This window comes from Aspergillus vadensis, assembly GCF_003184925.1.
Source record: "Aspergillus vadensis CBS 113365 unplaced genomic scaffold BO88scaffold_3, whole genome shotgun sequence".
Taxonomy (NCBI): domain Eukaryota; kingdom Fungi; phylum Ascomycota; class Eurotiomycetes; order Eurotiales; family Aspergillaceae; genus Aspergillus; species Aspergillus vadensis.
The window spans coordinates 442,965-468,732 of record NW_020292041.1 but is presented as its reverse complement, the minus strand read 5'-3'; the positions used below and the strand labels follow the sequence as shown (position 1 = coordinate 468,732).

General features: G+C 50.8%; 13 protein-coding genes across 13 annotated transcripts; 3 read left to right on the top strand and 10 right to left on the bottom strand.

Annotated features, from left to right (window-relative positions):
* The first annotated feature begins 561 nt into the window (after positions 1 to 561).
* Positions 562 to 3,014, top strand: BO88DRAFT_441222 (putative triacylglycerol lipase (LipA)). Its single transcript, XM_025709856.1, has 9 exons — positions 562 to 1,207; positions 1,263 to 1,377; positions 1,435 to 1,553; positions 1,613 to 1,680; positions 1,737 to 1,827; positions 1,900 to 2,153; positions 2,225 to 2,511; positions 2,595 to 2,730; positions 2,797 to 3,014. Exons 1-9 carry the CDS (start codon positions 669 to 671, stop codon positions 2,937 to 2,939), a joined length of 1,752 nt encoding a protein of 583 aa, XP_025566406.1. The 5' UTR covers positions 562 to 668; the 3' UTR covers positions 2,940 to 3,014.
* Positions 3,015 to 3,087: 73 nt separating this feature from the next.
* BO88DRAFT_401749 (FKBP-type peptidyl-prolyl cis-trans isomerase) lies at positions 3,088 to 3,921 on the bottom strand. The gene is made up of 5 exons (XM_025705919.1): positions 3,752 to 3,921; positions 3,538 to 3,602; positions 3,384 to 3,444; positions 3,249 to 3,311; positions 3,088 to 3,182 (listed from the first exon to the last, which is right to left on the bottom strand). Exons 1-5 carry the CDS (start codon positions 3,877 to 3,879, stop codon positions 3,155 to 3,157), a joined length of 345 nt encoding a protein of 114 aa, XP_025566405.1. The 5' UTR covers positions 3,880 to 3,921; the 3' UTR covers positions 3,088 to 3,154.
* A 598-nt stretch (positions 3,922 to 4,519) lies between these two features.
* On the bottom strand, positions 4,520 to 6,074 carry BO88DRAFT_432466 (histidinol-phosphatase). The gene is made up of 3 exons (XM_025709361.1): positions 5,834 to 6,074; positions 5,590 to 5,748; positions 4,520 to 5,520 (listed from the first exon to the last, which is right to left on the bottom strand). Exons 2-3 carry the CDS (start codon positions 5,746 to 5,748, stop codon positions 4,741 to 4,743), a joined length of 939 nt encoding a protein of 312 aa, XP_025566404.1. The 5' UTR covers positions 5,834 to 6,074; the 3' UTR covers positions 4,520 to 4,740.
* A 241-nt stretch (positions 6,075 to 6,315) lies between these two features.
* Positions 6,316 to 6,925, bottom strand: BO88DRAFT_166355 (holo-ACP synthase). Its single transcript, XM_025701630.1, has one exon. It carries the CDS (start codon positions 6,872 to 6,874, stop codon positions 6,419 to 6,421), a length of 456 nt encoding a protein of 151 aa, XP_025566403.1. The 5' UTR covers positions 6,875 to 6,925; the 3' UTR covers positions 6,316 to 6,418.
* A 142-nt stretch (positions 6,926 to 7,067) lies between these two features.
* On the bottom strand, positions 7,068 to 7,693 carry BO88DRAFT_401747 (ATP19 family protein; the record flags this gene model as incomplete). The annotated part of the gene is made up of 2 exons (XM_025705918.1): positions 7,068 to 7,478; positions 7,574 to 7,693. Coding segments are annotated over 2 exons (169 nt in total), but the record flags the coding sequence as incomplete, so codon positions are not given.
* On the bottom strand, positions 7,594 to 7,949 carry BO88DRAFT_401746 (uncharacterized protein). The gene has a single exon (XM_025705917.1). The coding sequence runs from the start codon at positions 7,879 to 7,881 to the stop codon at positions 7,717 to 7,719; it is 165 nt and encodes a 54-aa protein (XP_025566401.1). The 5' UTR covers positions 7,882 to 7,949; the 3' UTR covers positions 7,594 to 7,716.
* An 863-nt stretch (positions 7,950 to 8,812) lies between these two features.
* On the top strand, positions 8,813 to 10,162 carry BO88DRAFT_332420 (mitochondrial fission process 1 family protein; the record flags this gene model as incomplete). The annotated part of the gene is made up of 3 exons (XM_025702724.1): positions 8,813 to 8,949; positions 9,170 to 9,716; positions 9,800 to 10,162. The coding sequence occupies 3 exons, from the start codon at positions 8,813 to 8,815 to the stop codon at positions 10,160 to 10,162; spliced, it is 1,047 nt and encodes a 348-aa protein (XP_025566400.1).
* Positions 10,163 to 10,740: 578 nt separating this feature from the next.
* On the bottom strand, positions 10,741 to 11,294 carry BO88DRAFT_166277 (uncharacterized protein). The gene has a single exon (XM_025701628.1). It carries the CDS (start codon positions 11,124 to 11,126, stop codon positions 10,845 to 10,847), a length of 282 nt encoding a protein of 93 aa, XP_025566399.1. The 5' UTR covers positions 11,127 to 11,294; the 3' UTR covers positions 10,741 to 10,844.
* BO88DRAFT_166297 (putative mucin family signaling protein Msb2) lies at positions 11,226 to 14,377 on the bottom strand. The gene has a single exon (XM_025701629.1). The coding sequence runs from the start codon at positions 14,257 to 14,259 to the stop codon at positions 11,326 to 11,328; it is 2,934 nt and encodes a 977-aa protein (XP_025566398.1). The 5' UTR covers positions 14,260 to 14,377; the 3' UTR covers positions 11,226 to 11,325.
* A 2,630-nt stretch (positions 14,378 to 17,007) lies between these two features.
* BO88DRAFT_166270 (uncharacterized protein) lies at positions 17,008 to 17,447 on the bottom strand. The gene has a single exon (XM_025701627.1). It carries the CDS (start codon positions 17,360 to 17,362, stop codon positions 17,132 to 17,134), a length of 231 nt encoding a protein of 76 aa, XP_025566397.1. The 5' UTR covers positions 17,363 to 17,447; the 3' UTR covers positions 17,008 to 17,131.
* Positions 17,448 to 19,455: 2,008 nt separating this feature from the next.
* Positions 19,456 to 20,348, bottom strand: BO88DRAFT_381318 (YjgF-like protein). The gene is made up of 3 exons (XM_025704576.1): positions 20,072 to 20,348; positions 19,840 to 19,989; positions 19,456 to 19,784 (listed from the first exon to the last, which is right to left on the bottom strand). The coding sequence occupies exons 1-3, from the start codon at positions 20,234 to 20,236 to the stop codon at positions 19,680 to 19,682; spliced, it is 420 nt and encodes a 139-aa protein (XP_025566396.1). The 5' UTR covers positions 20,237 to 20,348; the 3' UTR covers positions 19,456 to 19,679.
* Positions 20,349 to 21,086: 738 nt separating this feature from the next.
* BO88DRAFT_381315 (uncharacterized protein) lies at positions 21,087 to 22,682 on the top strand (the record flags this gene model as incomplete). Its single annotated transcript, XM_025704575.1, has 4 exons — positions 21,087 to 21,420; positions 21,518 to 21,824; positions 21,902 to 22,043; positions 22,110 to 22,682. 4 exons carry the CDS (start codon positions 21,087 to 21,089, stop codon positions 22,680 to 22,682), a joined length of 1,356 nt encoding a protein of 451 aa, XP_025566395.1.
* A 380-nt stretch (positions 22,683 to 23,062) lies between these two features.
* Positions 23,063 to 25,697, bottom strand: BO88DRAFT_432460 (uncharacterized protein). Its single transcript, XM_025709360.1, has one exon. It carries the CDS (start codon positions 25,427 to 25,429, stop codon positions 23,213 to 23,215), a length of 2,217 nt encoding a protein of 738 aa, XP_025566394.1. The 5' UTR covers positions 25,430 to 25,697; the 3' UTR covers positions 23,063 to 23,212.
* Positions 25,698 to 25,768: the final 71 nt, after the last annotated feature.

Here is a 25,768-nt window from a genome sequence, read left to right as displayed (position 1 = left end):
ATCCTCCCCACTCAACCCTCCACTTTTGATCTTTATTCGACACAAGCTACACCCATCCCAATCTCAGCCCGAGCCTATAACCACCCAGAAATACCCCACAGCCAGGGTACAAATCAGGGCCTTTTTTCCGCCGGAGAAACTAGCCCTTAGCTCCTCACTAGGTCAGCCCATCGCGTCTTGGCTCCTCATCACCAACTTTCCACCTATAATCTGCATCGACATGCTGCAAAGCCACGACTGCTGCTGCTGCTGCTGCTGCATGCACCTCAACATTAACCCCGCAAAATACATCCATCCCTGAGTCAATAAAGCTTGACTGTCTTTTACTCCTTCGGAGATACTAACCATGAGCAGTCAGATTATCATCCCAGATGACATCAATCCAACTGATAGACGATCCCATCCTCCTTATACCATGTATCGCCCCACGTCCATGTAAGAAAAAGACTAGCTCTGCTCGGCGTTAATCAATTATGATTGCGAGTTTCACTTCCTTAGTCATGTATTATTATTTTTCTCTCGGAGTATTAATTCAGCTGCTCATTGCCACCCCTAGGTCTCTGATAAGGTCTGACCCAAAGGTCTCTAATAAAGGTCATCATCACTCGTCTCGTAGCTAACTAGCTGGCTTCCTCTGAGTCGATTGACAGGCCAGCAAAGTAGCAGCCATGGCGAGCGCACTCCTCTGGCTCTCCCTGCTAGGTAGCAGCGCCCTATCTTCCGCTCTAGACACCAGTAATGCCCCTACCATCAGGAGAGCAGACACAGGCAGCAACACTACCGCCTCAATCCCAACCGCTACCCTCAACAACACCGTCTTCGTCGGCCGTTCCCTGCCCGAATTCGAGCAGGAATTGTTCCTAGGTATCAAGTTCGCAGACGAGCCCGTGCGATTCACCCCATCGACGTTGAAAACGGCCTATCGCGCCAACGACAGCGACAACGGGTTATACCATGCCTCCTCGAAATCAGGGCTGCAGGCTTCCTCAGGGACTGTGCTGTACAACGCCACCGAGTATGGATATGATTGTCCCGGGTACGGATCCGACGAGACAGAGCTGGCGGAGGAGGGATATGCGCGGTTCGACGAGAATTGTATGAATCTGAATGTCATTCGGCCCAAGAGGGAGAATGAGGATGAGTTGTTGCCGGTTATGATTTGGATCTTTGGTGGTGGTTGGGTGCAGGGTGCGACTGCTGATCCGAGGTATGATCTATACTTGTGTATTGTATTGTGCTGGTTGATGCTGATATTGTGCAAGATACAATATGAGTTACATCGTCCGCCAGGGTGCGTTGAACGATAAGCCCGTCTTGGGTGTCTCGATCAACTATCGTGTGGCTGCGTTTGGGTTCCTTGACTCTGTCGAGGTTATGGTGCGCTACTACCATCACCTTTGAGTATTTGACTTCCAGCTGACATGACATATATAGGAATCCGGCAACACGAACCTAGGACTGCGTGACCAGCGCGTCGCCATGCATTGGGTTAAGCAGAATATCAAGGCGTTCGGTGGTGATCCGGACAAGATTACCATCTGGGGAGAATCAGCGTAAGCACTACCCTATACCCATATTCCATATAAACAGCGCATCTAACATCCATGAATAGTGGCGCCTACAGCGTCGGAGCCCACCTCGTCACCAACGACGGCGACAACGAGGGTCTCTTCCGAGCCGGTATGCCCCTCACCCATGCTCCAATCCAGCCCACAAACTGACCACCAGCATACTAGCCATCATGGAATCCGGCAACGCCGTGGGACCCCCCTACAACGGGACAGACTGGTACCAGCCGATGTACGACCAGATCGTAAACGCGACCAAGTATGCCCTCCCCCAAACCCTACGACAAAGACCCATAGGCCCAGTATTAGCGATTATACTAACTACATACAGCTGCACCACCTCATCCAACACCCTCCAATGCCTCCGCGAAGTCCCCTTCTCCACCATCTATACGGCCGCCAACATCGGCCTAGAATGGTTCGCCACCATCGACGGCACCTTCATCAAAGAATACCCGCAAATCAGCTACACGGAGGGCCGCTTCGCAAAAGTTCCCATCCTCCATGGGACCAACACCGACGAGGGCGTGAGTTTCGGTACGACAGGCGTGAACACTGATGCGGAAGCTGTTCAGCAGTTGATGTGTAAGTCCAGCCCCAACCCCCAAATTCCCCAGACAAATCTAGTATGATACTGATATGGAACGATGGGAAAGCATCCAAGCGCTGGGTCCTAAACCAAACCCAAGCCACGACTCTCCTCTCCCACTACCCCAACATCTCCGCCCTAGGCTGTCCCTACGGCTGGGGCAACACGACGTGGCCGAAACTAGGGTATGAGTATAAGCGTTACGAGTCAATGGCGGGCGATCTGTGCATGGTTGCTCCGAGGAGATTGCTTTCCCAGAAGATGAAGGAGTATGAGCAGCAGGTGTATGCGTATCGGTGGGATGTGGCCGCGTTGAATGATTCGAGTACGATTGGGGTGGCGCATTTTGCGGAGGTAAGACTATCCCTCCCAATCATTTTCCCTCCTTAAGGTCTATGTGATATGATGCTGATGTTGATGTGTGTTGTGATGTATAGATCCCCTTCGTTTTCGCCAACCCCGTGCAGAACATCACTCCGTTGGGAAGTGATCCATCGAGACTAGAATTGGGTAATTTGGCTGCGAGGATGTGGACGGCTTTTGTGTCGGATTTGGATCCGAATGGACATGGTGGTATGCTTCCCTCTCCTTCATATACCCCCTTTAGGGTAGTAGAGTTGATACTGATTATTATGACAGTCGCTGGTATCCCCACCTGGCCGAAATACAACCTCTCTGATCCTCAAGACTTTGTGTTCCGGGTACCACGGAATGAGAGTTATGTGGAGAAAGATACGTTCCGGACGGAGGGGATTGATTATATTAATACGATTGTGCGGTGATCATATTATTATCAGCATGTATATAGGTGAGAAGCAGATACTACTATATCAGGGATTAGAACTACATTGATAAGAATCCATTCCTCGACTGATCGATTGTATTGATCTAGTAAGTTAAGTAGTAATGTAAAATCGACAAAAAGCCGCCGTTTTAACCATTTATTTGATTGATTGCACCCCTGCTATACTATATGAATGAATATAATATAGCGGGTTTAGTTGATGCCGAGCAGCTCAACCTCGCTAATAATCATCAGCATTTCGTTTCATGATTGACAAGAACTTGACGATAGATAGAGGAGAACTTACAAAACGAGAGTCGAGTTAGGGGGAATCAAGCCAGGGAAACCACGGGGTCCGTAGCCGTAGTCACTATACATACATAGTATATTAGAACACTAATAGTTTCATACTATGGTGAATATTTTCAATGGGTGGACTCACGGAGAAATAGTCAGGATGGCCTTCTCGCCAACGCTCATCTGGGGGACGGCCTCATCCCAGCCTGAATTGTTATTTGAGTTAGTTGGTCATTTACCAGTAATAATGAAGGAAATATATATATATATGATAAATAGAGAGAATAGAATAAACATACCCTTGATAAGACCACCAACACCGATGGCAGTCTTGAAGGCACCGCGACCACGGGAGCTGTCGAACCTGTGATTTCATTAAATTAGTATGATGTCAGATTCTCTTTCATTTCCTGGTCCATTTAGAATGTCCATATAGCGCAGTACAGCCACTGTCATGGACATCTACTTTAAAGGCTGGAGAGAGAGAAAGAGAGAGGGAAGGGATGAACGTACTGCTTGCCCATGTTGTTAGGCTTGGACTCATCATACAGACAACCGGTGTAGTGCATGGAGATCTGATCACCCGGCTTGGGGAACTGCTGGCCGTTGCCAGGGGAGATGACGGTCTTGGTGACACCCATTGTGATAGTTGTGTATTTTCAAAATATGAAGTTTGATGGATTGAGGAGGGGAGAGAAGAAGAGAAGAAGAAAAGGTGAAGCAGAATGGAAGGTAAAGAGAAAACGAAGAAGAATCGGGCCAAGTGGGGGCGGGGGTCAGTTGGTTGATTTATACTTTGGATTTAATTATTCCAGGGCGAGACCAATTACTACTACGTACTAAATATGATTACTTTGGGTTGGCGGTGTATCTTTTACTGCTGCTGCTATTATTATTACTTATTCTACAAGAAGAGGGGGGAGAGAGGGGGGCAAAAAGGATAAGGTTTGATATATTGGGGGAAAAGAAAGGGCATGCGATGATGATTGACTGATGATGATGGAAGATTCGCGCCGCCTGTGTGGGTTCGCTTGGCGCGGAAAAGTCCAGTTAAGTTACGTTTACTTCACTACTTACTTATTAATTGCCTTCTCGCTGTGGCCTCATTGCCCTGCCCCGTCTGCAGCTAAAAAGTGCTGTTCCAAATGGAAAATGCTACTTCGATAGTAGTGGCTGCCGCCTGTGCCGCCTGTATTATTTTATTATTTATCTATTTACAATCTACTACACAATTTGATTGTCTGCTCCAATGGTTGGTACTGTATTTGGCTGGCTGGCTGGCCGCTCATCGACCACTACTTTACCAGTAAATAATCCACAACATCATCATCAATCATTCCACGTTTATTTCTTCCCGTGTGATATCTCAGACAGGGAAAAGCAAAAAAAAACTAAATCTCACCAACTGTCAATGCATGCAACCCCAATCCCCATGCATGTGATGCATCCTGTCAACTCCCCTCCCCTCAAATCATTCAGGACTTCGTGGCTCTGCTCCATCATTACCTCCAAAACGACATCTTCTTCACCTCCTCCAACGACACTTCCTTGATCTGCGTCCTCGGAAACCGTGCATCAACGGGCGCATTATCATCATCACCACCCTCCCCCAATCCTAGATAATGCAGCTTTGACACACCCACCTGCTCCAAGAACGGCACCACGCGATGGAAATTCAGCCCAACCTGCTCCAATCCATGACTATCATCCGACAGACAAAACCTGCCCCCGCGAGCCAGAAATTCCTGACAAATCTCCCCATTCGGATACGGCTCCTTCATGCCCTTCCTCAACGCCGCCGAATTCACCTCCAACAATCCCCCATATCCCGCTACGTAGTCCAAATTCCGTAGAATCTTCTCCCAGACCCGAGGATACTGCTGGAAGCTCTGATCGGGATCATCGCTCTTCAGCCGAATTAGGTCAAAATGCCCCACTACTACCGGCTTCACTTGCTTCAACATATCCAGTTGCTCATCGAAGTATGCCTCGAAAAGCAACTCGTCTGTCCCGCCGGCTAGCGTACGCGCCTTCTCGTACAGCGGCCGGTCATAGTCAATAGGGACGGTCAGCGTATGGTGCACGGAACCCATGAAGAACTCAAAGGGGTGCCGCGATAGAGACTCCTCGATTAGCTGTCGCGAGCCCGGCCGGATCCAGTCGATCTCGAACCCGATGAGGATGTTGATTTGATCGGCGTATTTGGTTCGGAGGCGCGTGGCTTCGGCGAAGTAGGCTGCTTCGTTGGCTACGTGGCTGGATTCGGTGTCGCCGGCTTCGATCTGGGTTGGTTGGTTAATTAAGTAGCTAGAGGGTAAGATAAGACAGTGTATTTGGGAGAGAGGGTATACCTCTTCTGGGTAGAAATCTTCTTCATGGCGGGGCATGTGCTCAGTCAGGCAGAAGGTGTGGAATTTCTTGGAGATGGCCAGCTGGATGATTTCTTCCAGGTTGTCTTTGGCATGGCCGGGGCAGAATTGCCCGGAGTGGCTATGATGAGTGAAGGGCATCTGGAGATATATCAGTAGGTGAAGTAGACTTGGAGTGTAGATGTTGTGATTGAAGTCGTAATATGATGCGATGAGTATCACTTACCGCGGCCGGTTACCCCGCGATGGAGGGGTTGCTGTTGTTGTTGCTGGTATATAAGGGGAAGCAAGCCGGAGCTCGTGAGTGTCAGGCTGATTATAACTGGTCAGCCACTGACAAACTCGCTTAAACGTGAACCTGAACTAGGAGGTGGTGAAGAGGACCGTGTGAAGAAGCAGGAGTTGTTGCGGCGAGTCAATCTGGACGGATGTTCTGCTCGACCGGCAGCTCCGCCAGCATCTCCGACTTCAGATACGAGATGGCGATCACGCTGTCTACAGACTATGTGTCAATATTTATGCGACTTATTATGCATCCATTACTATTGTACTCTAGTATACATCTATCAATACACTTCAGTGTGTATACAAAGCTAGCCAGCTAGCTCTCCCACATGCCCCCTCCCACCAAGCAGGGTTATCTTCACACTGCCTCTATCCAAATATTACCCCCATCGCAGCTATAGCCACTATTCCACACTCTCAGCGTCACACTGAACTGACCGAATCCAGTCCCCGTCTAGTATCTGCTTTATATCCTCCGCATATAAACCCTTATGGAAACCCCATATACTCCTAGAAGAATAACCCTTCACCCCGCCGCCACCACCATAGCAACGACATACTCCCCATCATGCGAAATGGACAACTTCCCTACCCTCCCAGCCTCATCCCCATCCCCATCCCCATCTAAATACACCACCTCCGGCCTCCCCCCCTCCTCCCCCACCGTAACCACCACATCCTTCCAGCTAATATGCGCCGCGCCACGAGGCGCCGCTTTCCGCGCGGCCTCTTTGGCCGCGAACCGGCCGGCGAGCCACCGCGTCATGTCGGGGGATATACTTATGCTAGGAGTAGTTGGCATTTGGGAGGGTAAGGGAGGGAGGGAGAAGCGGGTGCGAAAGTCTTGTTGTTCGCGGGCGTGGAGAATACGGTGCGTGAAGCGGGTGAGGTAGTTGGGGCGGGCGAGGAGGCGGGTTATTCGTGGGAGGTGGACGATGTCGGTGCCGATGTTGAGGGCGAAGGGGAAGGGGGTTGGTTTCATGGTGGTTGTGTACGTTGGGTGGGTTGGTGGGAGTGGTCAGGTTGTGGGTTGGTTGGTTGGGATGTTATTGTGAAAGGTTGGATATGGTCAGGTGACTGGCTAGCTGTGTGACTGGTAGGTACTGAGTGATTGGTGGGTGTGGTTACTACAGGCACATATTGTATGAATCTATAAACCAGGATCAAATTGTAGTGGCCAGTGGTGTTTATTCCCAGTCAGTATTCGATAATCTTGGTTGTAGTGACCTGTTGGCTGTTACACGCATGCTTACTTCTACACCAATATGCACCTGTTGTAAAGATTTTACCAGTTCCAGACACGGCAAAGTTAGAGAACAAACGTTCACGGTGTATACTCTATATGTACAGATTCACACCTCCCGTGGAACCGCCAAACCGTCCCAGCAGGCAAGAATTCAAGGACACACTGCCCGAGCCCGTCAGGGTAGAATCCAGACCACCCTGACCAACGACCCATTCGGTCATGGATATCATGCATCGAGCATCTTCAATTAGGTTGTTTGTCCTCGACCGATTCCCGTATTAACGCGGTATTCTAATGGTCTTTCTTTTTCTCGTCTCCGTTCACTTGTTTCAAGAAGTCCCTGCGATAATCATTAGCTTGCGTTCCAGCACCCCGACCAGATCATTCATAGTCCTGATTGGTGATCTGTCCATCTGTCACAGAGGTGAAACGTACTGGATGAAGGTCTCCTCATCCTTGGAGGAAGCCTGGATGGGAGGGGTGGCAGGCTTGGGCTGACCACCACCACGGGTAGCGAGACCAACACCGCCGAAGAGAGCACCGAGAACGCTCATGGCGAGCTATAAAGAGTCAAGTAGTCAGTGTGAGAGTTCCCAGGCAGCTGGCAGGGTGTGCCATCGGCCGATGTTATGACCTCGGCAGAGATTGGTCCCGGGACAGGGGAGGGTTGCAACGGGGCGGCAACGGAGACGTACAACGTGGGAGCCGACCTGCTTGCCGGCGATCTGGTAGTAGACGACCATGATGACGGATTGGAGGAGAGAGTTCAATGGAGAACGGTCAGGTCAGAGCGGCGGATGTAGCGGTGCAATGCGAGGTCCAGCGGGAATCAGTCGTTGGACGGCAGCGATGGAAGTTGCGGCTATGGTCCTTGCCTGTTTGGGATTGGCGTTTATGCTGAGTCAGAGATGAGTCAGACACAACTCAAGGTGATTTGACTGAGTCAGGAATGACTCAGCAAGGTGTCACGCGAGCTAGCTTGAAGTTCACGTGATGTCCCGAAAGTGCCCGACACGTGAGGGTCCCGGGAAGACATCACGGGATATGATGGCATGATTAGAGATGCCCTGAAAAGAGACGAAGAGTTGCGGTCTCACAACACCTGCAGATGCAAATACAAAAGCTACAGCCAACGTCTGACCACCGAGTACTCTGTACACCGTAGAGGCTAGTTTACCCACCAACCTAGCAAACCATCATCGTATGTGGCGGTGTCACATCACAGCTCTCTCCACTAAACTTAGTTATAGTAGTAAAGCTCCCCCCATCCGAACCTCGGGGGAAGTGAAATCATCCCTGGACGAGACGTGGAGAAATCCCCCGGCTATGAGCTGAGAGCTGCTGCTGGTCGGTTACTGCTGGCGGTTATTCTTGCAGCGAATCGCCGGTGCTATAAGATGCTGCCAGTCCATGGTTTCTTTCGGCCCTGGATTTGCTGGAGCTCCTGTTGACTTTCTAGCTGTCTGGATTGAAGTCACCATCTCTTGCTTCTTTTCTTCTTCTTCCCCCTTGATCTACTACTTACTACTAATCTCCATTCCTCGCTTCAAACACCTTCCACATTTTTCCGTCTGCTAGGAATTCATACCTTTCTCTCTTCCCTTATTTTTCTCACCTCTCATCCAAGCGTTGCTCATTACTCCGACCATCGCATTTTATCCCATCATCCTCATTATGTTCTGGGGAAAGCATCACGACGACACGCCCGAAGCGGCCCAACAACCGCCCATTCCTCGCAAAAAGCTCCCTTTGCATTTGCAAAGACTAGCCGACAACGACGACAGTTTCTACGATGACATTTATTCCTCATAGTACGTGTGACACCATCCCTTTCCCAACTTTAGTGTCGATGTGTCGGGAGGAAAGAAAAGCTCTCTCCATCTCCGCGTTGTCTCCCCGCATTTTCCGATCCCCGCAAGAAAACCACCCAAAAAAGCAACTTGACGCAACTGCCATCCGCCTCTCTCTCACACACACCATGACCAACCATCCCCAACTTAATAATTATTAACGAAATACCTTCAACTCCAGCTCCGTAGACTCCACCGAAACCCCCTACCGCTACGCCGGATACGCCAACCGACTCCGCACCGTCTTACTCTCCGCCCACCGCTACGTCGCCTACACCTCCGACATAGGCGAATCCTTTCGCCCCGTCGCCCACCCCTGGCTAGTGCGATCCGCCTACGGCATTTCCTGGACCTATCTAATCGGCGATGTCGCCCACGAAGGCTACAAAGCCTACCTCCGCAATCGCCGCGTCCTAGCGCCTCCCTGCGAGGCCTACAAAGATGCCAGCGACCTCACCCACGAGCAAGTCGCCAAGGGCATGGTAACCGGCAACATCGCCGGCTCTTTAACAGGCAGTAGCAGTAGCGGCGACACACTCATGCCATGGCCCACGACCCACGTCCCCCTAGCTGAAGACTACCGCACCGTCATGGCCCAGCGCGCCGTGTTCCAAGGTATCGCCAGTATGGGTCTTCCGGCCTTTACCATCCACTCGGTGGTCAAGTACTCTGGGCGCATGCTGAAGAACTCTCGGAGTGTCTTTTTCCGTACTTGGACGCCTATCGGGGTGAGTTTCCCCGTTCATTTCGGGAATACGTACATTGTCATATTAGTCTCCGCCGCTAACACATGCAAATTACTGCGTACTAGCTCGGTCTCTCCGTCGTGCCTTTCCTCCCCTACCTATTCGACAAGCCCGTCGAAGAGGCCGTCGAATGGGCCTTCCATACCGGACTCCGTGCGTATGCCGGTGAAGATGCCGTCCGTCCGTTGCCTCAGGCCGTGAGGACGCCTCATGACGAGGAGACATCTCTGAGCCACTTCCTCAGAGCCCAGGCCGAGAAGAATAACGGCGAGGTCATGGGCTACGACGCGAACGTCTCCTGGGAGCAGTATAAGGAAGAACGCCGTCGAGCGAAGGAGCAGCGCATGCAGGAGCGTGAGCAGCGCGGCGAAAGAGGCCCGTTGGCGTTGTTGGGTTTCGGGTCGAATTCGAAAGAGAAGAAAGACTGATTGATTGATTGATTGATCCCTTCCTACACTTTCGTCCCAGTATCTCCTCATTTTAACTCTGGTTTTTATTTTGCCCCGGGGATTTCTTATGTCATTGGCGATGGAGGGATGGATGGAAGGATGTTTCTGACTTTGATTATTATTCGCCTCTCTCTCCGCTGCATTTCTGTATTGTACATAATAATTGTCTCTTAGCGTTTTTCTGCTCTCCTTTCAGCCAAACATCATCAGTCATCATCATCATTATCACGAACCACTTCATTCAAGGGCCAGATCAAACACATTACTTGCTACCCAATGGTCCTCCGCATCTGCCTATCAACAGAAACAATCCCTACCCAGGTACCCGTTCAAAATACCTTCCGACCTCAAAAACAGAGAACTACATCCTACATCTCTACAAAAGAATCAACCACATTTGAACATTTTCATTCAGCCCAACCCAACCCAGCCAGATTTAATCCAACCAGTTGAGCTAGGCTAAATAGCTAGCTTGTATGCTTGCAATTCGATCTACTTGAAAAAAATGAGAAATATACATCTGTACACATAGCGAGATAAAAAGGACGGACAAAGAGGTAGAAAACAAATCGCGGGGTAGGAGAGTATAGCACGGCGTTCACTCGTCACAGCAGATACCTACCACCCAATCATTAAGAAAAGCGTAGGGGAGGGGGTGAGTTCAGTCAGGAGGAATAGGTAGTAGATCCATGCCTGAGGGAAGATGGGATAGGTCATAGGAAGAGGATGGAAAGAAAATATAGAAAATGGGATAGAAGAAGAGTATGAAAGTGATTGCGGTGGCAGGTCTTTTTTCTGTGTCACCATAAGGAGAGTAAGAATGGTATGGATGAAAAAGGTAGTGGAAAATGGCACAAAACGTGTGGGGAATAAGAAGAGTAGAAAAGAAAAAGAAAAAGGATATAATCAAACAAATGCCAGGGAAATGAGGACGCGATGGCATGTCAAGATAAAATGTGAATACAGTTGGGAACAAATGGCAACATCAACAACGCTTAGTATGTATTCCACACAGATTAGGGGCCCAACGCCACCAACAACCTCTCTATAGCGTTGCGTCATGGCTTCGGCTTATATTCTGGCCCTGTCTAGTATTGAACAAAGTACACGATCCATGGTTTATAGGAGAAATACTGATGGGCTTAGTTCCAGCCGAGCGAGTTCTCGGCCATCACGGGCGCGCTGATCATCTGGGTGCGGCCAGTGCCCCGGCTATTCTGGCTGTTGCGGGAGAGACGGCCACCTGCGCCGAAGACGGACCCAGCGCCGCGGCCTTCGCTCATCTGGTCGACGCTCGAGGGGGAGCGCTGGTGCAACTGGCGCTTCTTCCGGTACCGACGCGCAACCCAGAACATACCAGCACCATATGCTGCAGCACCGGCCACAGCACCACATCCAATACCAACGGCACTAGCCTTGGTGGTTCCAGATGAGCTGGTGCCAGCATCGCTTTGGTCGTAGCCACCGTCACTGCCATCGCCGTTGCCGCTGCTGCTACCCGATCCACCGCTGCTGGACGAGCTGCCACTGGAAGAACCCGAGTCGCCCACCAGAAGAGGGATAGAAGGGTCGATCATGGCCATCAGCGTCTTGACCGTCTCGTTGGGCTGCTCGTAGAGTCTGGAAATGGGGTTGTGGAGCATCTTCCTCAGGGTGTCAACGTCATCCGAAGGGATGTACATCAGCGCAACGGTAGCAATGTAGCCGGTGCTTGCCGAGTTGTCGTAGGGTTGGAGGTCGTACATGACCACGTCAGAGTCATTGAGCTGCAACGCGTAGCCCATACCCTCGGGGACATACATGAAGATCTGGGAGGAAGACAAGGGCGTTGTGGCCACAAAGCTCCAGCGCAGTTTGCCATTGAATCCGATTTGGACCAAGGTATCGTTGGCCGGCTGATCGGGGAGACCACCAGAAGGAGAGATCGATCCAGGAAGCTGAGCAGCAGCAGTGCTGGTACTCGAATGGGTAGCTGTGCCCGTGCTCAGTGACGTAGTAGTCGTGGGCTCAACCACGAGAATGCTTGAGGGCAGGTAGTTGTCAGAATCGGAGGTGGTCGTGGTCGGTTTGGGGGCTACAGTCGTCTCAGCGGCTGAGGTGGTCGTCGTGGTGGGTTGTACGATAGGCGTGGGCGTTTCCTTGCTGGTAGTGGACGGGGCATAGGAAGGCGTCGCAGATACCAGACCCGAGGACTCCTTGGTGGAAGTGATCAAGGGGATCGAAGAGGCAGGGCCAGAAATGGAGGTAAACTTAGATGCAGAGCTGGTGCCAATGGCAGAGCCTGAAACGGATCCAGAAGCAGATCCGGACAAAGATCCAGATGCAGAGCCAGGAGCCGATGTAGGAATCACACCTGCAGATCCCGAAACGGATCCGGACGCCGACGTAGGGAACAGTCCTGCAGATCCAGATACAGACCCAGACACCGATGTAGGAATAACGCCTGCAGACCCAGAGGCGGATCCAGAAGCCAATGAAGATGCTGATTCAGAAGTGGTTCCAAAAAGTCCCGTCGAGGCAGATCCTGAGACGGAAGCAGAAGCAGATTCAGTCGAAGTGGGCATGATAACAATGCCACCACTGATGATAGGAGTCGAGGCTCCCGCTGAGGAGCTCTGGGTTCCGCTGGAAGCTCCGGGAATAAGAGCTGTAGAAGTGGCCGAGATACCCAGACTAATGGCCGAAGGTTCCAAGGAAGCGCCTGAGGATGTGCCAAGTAGAGCAGAAACGATATTGACCGATCCAGAAGACGAGGCAGGAGTAACCACAGGAACACTAACGGAGATGGTAGGGAGGCTCAGAGGGAAAGCACTGGAGTCGGCAGACTCGCTTGCACTCTTGCTAGTAGCAGAGGCAGATCCGCTGGAAGTGGTGCTAGTAGGGAAGAGGTCCGAGAGGAAGCCGAGGACACCTCCTGACGATGAGGGGGTGGAAGAAGGAGAGGTCACGTCTTCAGATGCAGACGGGATGAGGCTCGAGGACGCTGACCCAGTAGTCTGAGAGGCTGCGCCTGACGAGGTGACCTGAACAGAGGTAACCTGACTCGAGGAGCTCTGGGTTGAAGACTCGGACTTCGAAGTAGACTCAGCCAGAGGGACTTGAGCGGAAGAACTCTGGGCAGATGCGCTCTGGCTAGTGATAAGTTGACTCGAAGTCTCTGCCTTCGAGCTAGGAGTGGCAGATTCCGATTGCGAAGCCTCGGCCGAAGACTCCGCAGTGGAAGCAGGGGTCGAGGATGCTGGGCTGGAAGAGCTCTGCGTGGTGGAATCCTTAGCTGTAGAACTCTCCGAAGTCGTCGAGCTATCGCTTGTAGAACTCTTGCTTGAGGTGACATCTACAATGACGCCAGCAGAGCTTGAAGCGGGAGCGGGGGTTGCAGAGCTGGATTCGGCTGACGAAGCGGTAGGGGTGGCCGTGGAGGTTGCGCTGGTGCTGGTAGATGACCCCAAGATACTTGAAATGAAGCTCTCCCAGGAGTCAGCCAACGAACTCTGGCTAGATGTAGTGGCTGCTGCTGCGGCTGCTGCGGCCGACGAAGAAGTTGTCTCTGCCGCCGCTGCTGCTGCTGATGAAGAAGCTGCCTCTGGTTTCGCTGACGATTCAGACGCGGTAGTGTGCTTCTCGGATTCGGATGTAGACTTCTGCTTTTCCGAGTCACTGGTGGTCGAATCCTTGTCGGATGTAGTCGCGCTCGCCGTCGAAGTGGCAGCAGCTGCCGCCGGAGTACTCTCTGCACGCTCAAGAGTAGAGCTAGTTGTCGTTGAAGCACCGGGAACGTTGGGTGCCGTGCCCACAATAGTATGCGTAACACCATTGGCATCCACCGAAATAGTTACAGGAACAACGATAACAGCAGGTGAAGGGTCAACGATCGGGCTTGTTTGTTCATCGTGCGTACTTGTTTCGGACCTGGTAGTCAACTCGACAGGCGTAACGGGCTGGGAGGAACCAGGAACCGCGGAGCTAACCTCACGCGCTCCCAATTCCCGGATCTGTCCTGCCTCCCGGGCTGCGACGAGCTCGAGGCCGCCCAAGGACAGGAACGCGGCCAACAACGAAGTCGTGGGCGCAATCATATTGATTCGAACGGTTGGGTAACAATAGCAGGCGATAAAGAGTGGTCAGGTGGTCGAAAAGACCGTAACAATGCTGAAATGAATGGACAGAGCGAAGGCTCAGATGGGAACCTCCAAAACCAAATATCCCAAGGCACGGAGTATTCAAACGTCAAGGATCAAAACCAGTCGTTGAGATTGCTGATGCATGGGGTCGGTGGTTGGAAATTCGAATAGTCTAACCCCCGGGCTATATAGATGTCCTATTCCCGGCGTTTTCGTATGTCCAGCTCTCCACGATTTGAACCACTTGAAGCGAACCTATCTCAATTGAAGGATGGCGCGAGCGATGGCGATATCCCGAATCGGTCGACGGCTGGGGATGCGATGACAACGGTCGGTAAGCTTCCTGGTATATTGAGTCGAACAACAACCAGAAATTTTGCAGATATCACAAAACTATATCACCAAAAAAAAAAAAAAAATCTCCGAATCAAGAATATCGATAGCGACAAGCTCTAATAGTGCACTGACAGCTGACGGATGGATGTGCGCGCACCAACGGCGGGAGTTCGGTATAAACAAAGCGGGTTCAAAGAGCGGCAGGGGGTGTGGTCGATGAGAAACCAACAGTAACCCCTCACGAAAACTACCAGCAAACAAAACAATAACGAGTGTAGAGGCGGTAAGGAGCGAGCGACAAGATCTAAGAAAGGGATGTTAAGTGAGAAAAACGGCCGTGGAGAGGGGGAAAGGTGGAGGTGGTAATGGTAGTGGAGGAGGAGGGGGGTGGGTTGTTATGGTGAACGGCGGTTGGAGGTGGTGGTAGTACCTGAAGAGGGCGCGCGACCGTGGGAGGGGGATGGGATGCAAGGAGAGAAAGGCTGAGGATGAATTGGCAAGTCCCAACGGCTCGTTGACGTAGAAAAGGTGTTCGCAGGTGGGCTACGTCAACGAAGCACCGGCGCTGGCGAAGCAAAAACGGGGCGAAGAGGGGGGGAAAGAGAGAGAAAGAGAGAGGAGGGAAAGGATGGTAGTAAAGAATGAAAAGAAAGATAGGCGATGCAAAGTGAAGAAGCAGAAGAATAATAATAATAATAATAATAATACCAAAGGAAGGACGGGAAAAATCAAAATCAAAAAAATGGTGGTAGTAATTAGGAACAGTAATAATAACAACAGCACTAAAATGAATGAAAGGAGAGTGAGAGGGAAGGGGAGATTACTTCTGGCTGGCGGTTTGGATTAGTTTGGCTTAGTTGGTTTGCCGGTCCGTGTCATCGCCTTTTTTTGGTAGATTTGATTATTTTGGGGCCCGGCTTTTACTTTTTGACTTTACTTTACTTTACTTAGCTCTTACCACCACTTGGATTTCCGGCTTGGGCTGTGGGAGTTGTGGTTTGGTACCACTGGAAAAAAGGGGGGTGGAGGAGGGAAGGAAGGGAAAAAGGCACGGCAGGGGAAAAACGAGGCACACCAAAGCAGAGGGGGGGAAAGGCAGGAAGCACGCGGGAAAAGCAAAGGAAAAGGCCGTGGCTACAATGCCAACCACCCCATGACAAGGCCATAAACCACACGCACCGGGTAGAGGTGGGCCCCCTTCCACTTCGTCCCACCTCTTGCCGTACGGTATTGTACCTTGGTTGCCGTATCTTCACCTCGCATCCTCATTAGCCCAATTGCACATTTGCTCACTCACTGACGACAAATGCCCGCAACAACCTGGGGTTGAGCATGTTCTAGGTCTTTGCTATTTGATACTGGAGTTGCTGTCGTTGCTGTCGTTGCGTGTCACCGGTTCTGGACTCTCTGCCTACACCTCATGCACTACAAGTCATTACATCCCGGCTAATATGTATGAGTGTATTTACTAATGGCCGATTGAATGAATGGATAGTGTGAACGGACAGTATGTGCGTGTCTAGCCGGAGGAACGTCCCAATGGAGAAGGCATGTACGCATGCCGTCCTGGTCGAACCCCCCATTAAAAGGTTCACTAGATGCCAAACGATCAATAGTATACGGAGAAGAGAGCTTATTTGGGTACTGACCATGGCCGCGCTCCGTCTATAGTGCACCATCTATCTACAACGGCGCACATCAAGACCAACTCCGAGCTCGCTACCGCTGGAACTATTGAGAACACCCTCACCCCGAGTGGTTCAGGCCATAGATCGCATGATATGCAGTGGACAGAACTCTTCTTTGGGAGTCTAGACGTTGAAAGAGGGGTAGCATGGTGTATTTCGATCGACATACTAGGGTCTCGTCAACCGAACAGATATGGAGCACAAGGTGTCAATCAGGTATCTCCTCTTCACAGATCGGGAACTCCTCCGCGCACTTTGTGTGCAGTGTAAAGCAGGACAAGGCAGGGTATACTGTAGGCTGCGGGCTGTCATATGCCCTGGCAGTTTGCTCGAGGCTGGGTTGATGCCGCAGCATGCAGACAGTGCATAGAATCAGAAAGACGACACAGCCCGGCAGTTGCACTACCTCACGGAGCCAGAAAACGATTGGTGGCGATGTTGACAAAGTGTCCAATCATTCCGGGATGTCGCAGGGGAATGGTAAGGAAATTAACCCATCAAAGTCGGCTCGTATGGGGAGATAGTGATCGCGGTCCAAGGAATGGGGAAGATTGATGCTTAAACTTGAAATAGGATCCTCAAATTTCAGGCATGTCACGGAGGATTCAAGGATACATACTTTACTCACTCACTGGACAGGTAGCACAGCGTAAAGTGGCCGGTGAAAGTGGCCAGGGACAATTGCCGATCAGCAGTGGTACGGCGCGCATCGTAATTCCCGCCTCGCACACCAGCCTCTTCTGCAAAGGGCAGAATTCCGTCAAGGTTCGGACCACCACAAGGCCTAGACTGACGGCGTCGTTTTAGTGTGGGTGGTTCCTGAATGGATGTGGGGATAGCCCCGGTGCGTGGTGATACGGGCAACACAAGTGCTGCAGCCTGCTCGACGGGCTGGCAACTGAGCAAAAACAACTCCAGGCAAGGATCCTCAAAAGAGAAAGGAAAGAGAAAATCGCATGGCTTGGTTCGGTTCGAACAGGCGAGCAAAAGGGTTTTTTTTCTCGTAACTTGGATCGGAGGAATGTGATAAGCATGGGGTTATGCACCTGCCAGCCAAGATAATGCGGTCGGGTGCATTTTCTCCTCCTCCTTGAGAAGGAAAGCAGTGTTTCTTTCCGCTCTGCCTAACATTACAACCACCAGCAAAGAAATAAAAAATCCAAAAGAATAAAATAAAAAAGTAAGATTATTGATGCCCCTTCCCCTCCCGCCCGCCGGGTTGAGTCAGTCACAATGATGGCCATCCACCCCCGGCTGTCTCACCATCCCTTCTAAACCCCCAAAGCATCCAATACCATCCGTGCCTCGTACGGAGCCACTACGTATGCGCACCCGTCCCATCCATTCTACCGGTATGCAACAGGCCTTACTATATTCGATATGAGATACCTGTCAAGCTCCATGACATGGGTATGTGGTGTGCTAACACTATACTGGTAGCACTGCATCTTCCAATATTCCGGTTGCTGCCTTCAAGACAATCCTCTTCCATTCAAAAGCTAGTGGCGGACACTATTGACCTCAGGTCCTTTCGAGAACGTGCTCCATTCCGTTAGTCCTGGGCTAATTTCTTAGCCTACTTACGAAGGATGGGAGGGAGGGGCCTGCTCGACACTCAGACTCCAGCAAGACCCAGCCCGGTTAACGCTGGGCGAGGAAGACGATGGAAGGCATGTTCATGTCTTACACCACGTGCATGCCCAGCGGCGCCAACCGTCACAAGCAGGGAAAATAAGAGTTGTACGTACTATCTTTTTCTTCTAACCCGCCAGTCGGTGCTGGTGCTATTTGACAGCGCGGCAATCATGGATCTTCTTTTCCCTGACATGACTGGAATGTCAGAAATGCAAGAGAGTCGCTCACAGCCCCTGCTGGGGGGCCGCCGTCAGGGCTGAAACAATGGCTCTTTCCATCCCTTCGGTCTCAGAATTGCCACGAACAGAGTCGTACAAAATTCCACAGATCGCGTATTAGCTGAGACACTTGGTACCCAAGGCCAGCACAGTCAGAAAGGATTTGCAGGAGCGCCCCATGGTCATTGCTTCTTCGAGTGTTGGATCTCACGAAGAGCATGGCCTAGGGCGATGTGCGACTCTAGAAGGCTGACGGTCAGAACTGCTTCAGCAGCATATGCAGATCGGGAAAGTCAAAGCTTCGATAAGACCCAAATCCAGATGGGTTCCTCTGTAATACTTAGGAGTTGGATCGTCGTTCGCCTGAGTTGAGTAGAGACGGTGGACATTCGGTGATACTACTAAGAAAGCTAGATGAGTCGTAGCACCCACGGAACTCCGTCCAGCAGTGGCACCATTGTTCGCGTTGCTATTTTAATCTTGTAGGCTGAGTCCATTCAAAGAGCGTCTTCGAGTCTAAGCCTTAGACAGACGTAAGATCACACACTGACCATTTTTACTAGGCCATTGTATCTTGAGGACCTCTACCGCAAGGCCCATCACACATATCTCTATCCTGATACCATTATATCATATGCTAAATGCGACCAGTTCCTGGGACGGGGATATGACCCTGAATCTAATGAACCATGGACAAAAGTTGTCAACGATCCAAGGACTGGGAAATTACTTCAAACAGGCACTAAGCCTGTTCCTGACTGCTGCCCCACCGTGGCCCTTGGTTCCATTGGCTGGTGGTCGGCTCTTGGCGCGTGCATTGCCCCCATGCGGACTAGCCTCGCCCATTTTGAGGCCAGCGATTCCCTCCAACTCCAGCAGATCCAATCCTGGAGACAGTCACGATGTTCGGATCAGAGCCTGAAAAGAGGTCGATCAGTTCAGTAGTTGCAGTGGACTATCCCTGAACTGTTCCAACTGCAAATCCTGACAATTCAGCTTCCTACCAGCTTATACGAAAGGCCACTCTGAGATGGAGAACTATGCTAATAATAGCGGATCGGTTCTTCTTATTTGACCCATGACCCATTGGACCTGAATCTGTGCTTTTACCGACCCAGCCGATCTGAGACACAATGGTTCGCTTAGCTACGATAGAGGATCCAGCATAGAGCACGGAGGACGGAGTAAATAGCACGAATGATCTTCTCGCATCAGGGCCATCCGAGCTGCATCCGACAGCCGGTGTCGCATTAGACATAACTAAGCCCAGCTGCCGCTCGAATCCATGCATAAAGTCACCGTTGGCATTCCGGTTCCTAACATTAGAAACCGGGCTTGTCGACGCATAGGCTATTCATACCAGGCTCGCCGGTCTATCCGTTGCCCCCAGCCAAGATGCAGAGTATATGCACATAAGCAGTCTTTGTCTGCATTTGTCCAGTTATGTACTCGCATAGCATCACAGTCATATCCAAGAACCTGCTTCTTTGCTTGCTTCTCACAGACGAGAACCTCGACTTGGCACACTGCTCACCACCCCAGCACATTCAATCTCCACATCAGTCCCCATTGGCAATGTCTTGACCGCAACGCATGTACGAGCCTAGGTTTATCAGTAAGTATGTGACTCTGCCCAGGGGCAATCAGGCGGAACGCACCGGCTTCGGATCCGCGAAAAAGGAACTATAGACTTCATTGACAGCGGCAAAGTCATTCATATCAGCCAGGAATATGTTGACCTTCACGGCGTCCTGGAGACTAGAGCCGCCTGCTTCAAGGACGGCACCTAGGTTTTTGAGGATTTGTTTCTGGGCCTCGTTAGCTGAGTAGCTTTAGGCACACCCTTGGTTAGGGATATTTATTTTGGTTGTGTAGGAATGAATGATGTACCGTTCTTTCTTGAATTGATCCCTCAACCATCTTGCCTGTAGCAGGGTTCACACCCACCTGCCCAGAGCAGTAGACCATGTCGCCGACGACGATGCCCTGGGAGAGGAATGGCGGTGGGAGAGGGGCCTTTTGGGTGCGGATGGGGATTCTGGTTGCTTTGGACATCGTGAAGTTGGTAGATACTGTGCTTTTCGCTTTCCGGAAGTTAGGCAGTTAAATTGATCTATATTGTTTCCTCGAAAAGCAGTAATGCTTGGGAATATATACCTGGGGAAGGGCGAAGGTTGAAGATAAGCGGGGAAGTTGGAGGAGTCGCGCTTATCATGAGTTGTGACCCACCGAGATGTGACTAAGAATGCTGGCGATAATGAGGAGATCATGCACACCACAGAGATGATACCCTATGACAATCGCGGATGTTTGAGTATAGACTCTTGATTACTGATACTTTGAGTAACTTTGTTACATACTAAGTCAGTTGGGAAGGGTTGTTAAAAGATCTGGTAGTATCAACCGGTTGGAGAATGCTGATAACCGTGCCACAACTATATATCTCTTCACAACCACCAATGTTGCTCTCTTGGAAAAACACCGGCACTATCCACCACAACCCTAGATTTCGTGCTCTGAAGCACATCACACAAGAGCCATTTACCTCGATACACTCCCACCAACATATAGTTCACTTCTGTAAATCTAACACAATGACACTCACACCATCTCCTCCAGCTGCATTCCAACATCACATTCACAGTTCTCGTGCAACGCAACCACAAACTTCCTCATCTTCAAACATCTTAAACGGAGCAGTCTCCGCCAGATGTCTCCGCATTAGCAGATATCACAAACAGTGCACGCAGATTCACTCTCACAACACAAGATGGCCTTTGCCTCGACGACTCAACACGTCCACAACTCATCTTTTGAATGCACTCTGTGCTACGAGATGCAGACACGTCCCTATCCTTCTCACCATCCTCATATTCCTTCTCTGCATTCGTGAACCCCCTCAATCATGGATCCCGGGGGGATGCGGAAGAAGGTGGCCGAAGCGGCTGCGCGTCTCAGGCTCTCCAAAGCCAGGAGGGACCTCCAGAAGCTGAAAGCTGCGAAAAAGATGATTGAAAAGGAGCGAGCAGAAGCGGCTGAAGAGGAAAGAGCTGCCGCAGAACTTGACAATACGGAATATATCAGATGGCCAGCCTTCAGAGTCATGGAAACGATCCCCGAGGTTTCTGAGACAAAGTCGGTTGATATCCAAGTCCATGGCATGAAAGCCAGGGTTTATCTAAGCCGTCCTGACGAAGACATCGTGCCTTTGCGATACCTCAAGAGAGCAGACAAAGACAGTGAGTCTATATACCCATCCAAGCGCATCCAACACTATCCATATAACAGCGCATGGGTGAACCTACTCCGAAGGAGCAAAGCTAACTCAAGGACCAGAGATCGTCCATCGCGCTGTCTGGATCTTCCGCAACGCCAGAAACGGACGTCGAGTCAATCAGAAAAAATGGCCTACCCTCGAGACCATTTTCTTCGACGTCTTCCGTAACCTCAAGAATTCTCCTCAGTGGGATAAAGGTCTCTTCGAGGACGAGGCAGGAAGTGCCGCTACCTGTCCAACCAACCTTGAATTCAGACAAGCACGTTACAACCAAGACAACGTACTTCATGCTCTCATATCCGAGTTGTTCTTTAACGTGGATGTCATGCACCCAACTTCAAAGCCTATGCTTTGGTTCCACCTCTAGTACGTAACAACATCAACCCTAACAGACCCTACACAGCAATGATATACACTAACCCCAACACCTCCCTTCCAATCAGCCCCAAAGTCATGGGAGAATACCTCGAATATTGGACCGGGTACAAGGAGAAACGTCAAGACGGACCCTGTACCTCCGGCCGCGTCGTCGTTGATTATTACCCCGATGCTATGTATGCCCGCACCGTCCTGCCAATGACAACTGTATAGTCTCCCCTTCCTCAACCCTCCTATCAAGACCAATCTAACCCACTAACACACCCACCACAGACTCTAACTGACAACCAACCACTCCACAAAACTCTCTCCCAAAACTTCCAACTCCACCTCGGCCAACTCCTCACCAACCTGCACCACATGCACATCCACCGCCACCACCTCCCCGACCAAGAAGTCTTCCTAATCAACCTCCACGGCAGCAGACTTCACGTCCAACGCGCCATCTTCCCCAGTTCCAAGATCTCACGCATCTACTGCAAGAAGTACAAGCCCGTCGACACTTCCAACACCGAGCTGCACACTTTCCGGGCCGGAGACGCCACTCGCCGCTACACCGAGCAGGATCTCGAGCACGATATAGATCAACTCGATTGGCTACACACTCTCAAAGAGGAGAGGAACGAGGCCCCGGATGAAGATGACGCTCCTGTGTTCCGCGTGCTCGCTAGTAAGGAGTATGATCTCTGGAAAAAGAGTGATTGGCATGCTGCGTTGAAGTTGTTGGCTGGCCTGAATCGTTATTTGATGGGCGGCCGCGCTAAGTGTGGTGTCATGCAGAATATGTTTGAGAAGTTTCCGCTGGAGGAGTCGCTGCCTGCGGAGTCGTCTGCGGCTAGGCGCTGAGGGGGTGAGGAGATGGGTGGTGGTTTTTTTGTGCTGCCAGTGCGATAGGCGTTGGTCTCTTCTTGACTTTTCTTTCGGTACTCTCTTTCTTTCTTCATGGCTTGCACTTTGCTTGGCCTTTGCTTTGCTCCTCGTTGGGCCTTTGCTTTGCACTTGGCTTGCCCTTGGCTTTGCATAGATTTGACTTTGCTTGCACTTTGCTTTGTATTCACTTTGCATTTGCTTAGCCTTTGCTCGCTCTTTGCCTAGCCTTTGCTTGCACTTTGCTTTGTATTTACTTTGCGTTCTGCTTTTGTCTTTGCTAGCTCTTTACCTTCGATTTTCTATCTCGGCTTTTGCTCATACCAAATTGATGTACCCATAGCATAGCGGGAAGATGGCGTTAATAGAGCAGATAACGTAGCTTAGTTTCCAATAAAAAATGTAACTCTAACTACAGAGAGGAGACGCACTACATAGTACATATTCGTCATTGTCATGGCAAAAATCAGCACGAATAATCATACAGGATTGTGCGAAGGCATCCAAATTTAGTCTCCATGACGCCGCTCAGACTCGAAAGCAGTAAAAGCATCAATACCCCGTCCGTCCTGTCCTCCCGTGCGGAAGTATTCGACAACAACACCTATAGCGTAGCATGTTCCCGCGGTAGCTACGCCACTGAACAGCATCCTGCGCAAAGCTTGACCAGCTCTTGATTGGCGTTTCGAAGAAGAGCCTTTAGCCTGTGAAGTCTCGTCTAGCAATTCGGACTGACGATCAGGAGCTTGGCTGGAGAAATGCTCCTGCGTTGGCTGGATAGGTGATGTAGACTGTTTCAAAGTTTCATTGTTATGGCCGTCGGGGCTAGCTTCAATTTTGTCCACTTCTTTAGAAGGGAGAGCGGCACTGTCGTGCACGGAACTGCTGGACTTTTTGAACACAAGAATATCCCCACCACCGGAAACAATTTCGTAACCATCGGTACGCATTCTTGCAAAATGGGGTAGAAACTTGGCAGGGGCATTCAGGCGACCTAGAATTTCTGCCGGGTGGATTATCTCGTCTGAAGCCTGGAAAGATGAGCTTGTCTCCGCTTCGTTTACTTGAAGGGTCGAGGGATCATATGCAAGCACTCGATAGGTTTCAGTTGATGGGGTATCAACGAGCGGCTGCTCCATGGTAGCAGTTTGATCGAAGGGCTTAGTATCTTCCTGCCTTTCAGACTTGAGTACCTGTGAAGCTTCCCAACTTTCTGCAGTTTGTTGACTGGGCTGTACACCAACGTCTAATTCCTCTGGCATAATGGTCTCGTCAGATGCGCCGACAGTCTCATGCTTTTGAAACTTGCTTCGAACGCTCTGGGCGTCAATGTCACCAGCGGGATCGACAAATGAATCGAACCTATCGTCGAGAGATTGACGGATCTGCTTCTCAATCTCAGGGTCAATACTAGGCCTAGCCAAGTATTGGGAACGAATATCACTGGCATTCAGGAGGTCTAAATCCTCCTTCCTCTCTGCTTGCACCCTTTCCTGTTCGTGTGCTGTACTTAGAGGACTTTCAGGCGTCTCTAGAGACCTCATCGAAGCCTCATTGCTTGGTTGATCTCCAAACGAACGACTGTTGACTGGCGCTTCTAGGTGATCATAGGTGACGCGTCCACCGCCTATTGTGAGATCCTGAAGCTTAGGTTGATCGGCCATGATCGCTTCTGAGAGACTGCTAAGTTTCTCAGAAACATCTCTCTGGTCTTTCATAGTATCAATTGATGGCTCCAAAGCTTTATAGCGAGCTTCTGTTGGTGACTCCGGTTTCTGCACCTCAGAAGTTTGGAAGGGCTCATCCGCGACTGGCGCCACCTCAACACGTTGTTGCGATGTTTCTTCTGCCCTATCATTTCCTGATTCTGTTGCCGGCTTAGGCTCTGAAATTGTTCGTTCAAATGGGGATAGATAGCCGGTAGGCCCAGAATGAGGCTTCTGGGCCCCGGCCGATGTATCAATGTCGTTCCCGCGAGAATTCTTTGCTGTGGCCACCGGCTGCTCAGTATCCTTGGGTATCATACGGCCACTAACAGGGTCGAATTCATAGTCTGGTCGACCTGTCTCTGATATAGCCTCGTCTAAAGATGGGACCCTGCCACTCACGTCTGATTGTGGCTTCTTGGGCGATTCCGAAGAGTCCTTCGAAATTGCAGTAGTGGCCTTCGGGCGTGCTGTTGTATCCATGGTACTTTCCGACTTGTCAAGACCTAAGAAAGAACGACAAATGGAAGTAAAGGCATTATCAAGCTTCTCAAAGGAGCTAAATGGCTGCAACCTTCTTCCGAACAATGCTGCGTAAGGATCCTTATCAATCTCCTTCTTGATCTGGTCCATTCTCTCCTTGATGCGGGACCTTTCGGCCTCCCAAAAGTCACCCTTGATACCACCTCGATTGTAAAACTGAAAAGGCTTGTCCCGATCATAGCTCGGTCCGTAACCTCGGAACCCCCATGGATTCTGACTTTCGTACACGTTCGCTTTCCGCGGACGTGCGGGCTTCTCACGAAGCTTCGAAAGACAGTATCGTCTGTGCTTATCTATCTGCTTTTCCAAATAATCGTAATTTATCCTCTCGCCCGGACCGCGCCATATGTGACGGCGCTGGCAGGAGGACTTGAGATGTCGAGATGATGCGAAGAGTATGGCTTGGGGATGAGTTCTGGTCAGGGCCGTGGAACGTCTGACGGCCCTGATATCTGCAACTGCGGCTGTATATATCATGGTGAGACTCTCAAGGATTCTGTGTTTGAAGTATACAAGCTAGATTGGAAGGACGCTAAGCAAGGAGTGATGAAGCTCTTCGACCACGACGTCAGACCGGATTCGGACGGCCACTGGGGCTGTCTTCGGTTACATCACAGGGGACGATTAGGGGTCAGGAGGGCCGCTACAAGGACAGTAACCACGAAGTAGAAACTTTTATCTGAGAGAAAGCTAATCAGTTTATCGGAAAGAGAGCTAGAATACTGATGAACGAAGCATGAGAGTGACTTGGAAGTGCAAGGGAGAGAGAGAGTTGGCAGCTGATAAGGCGGAGAGAGCTCCGATAAGCCAATCACG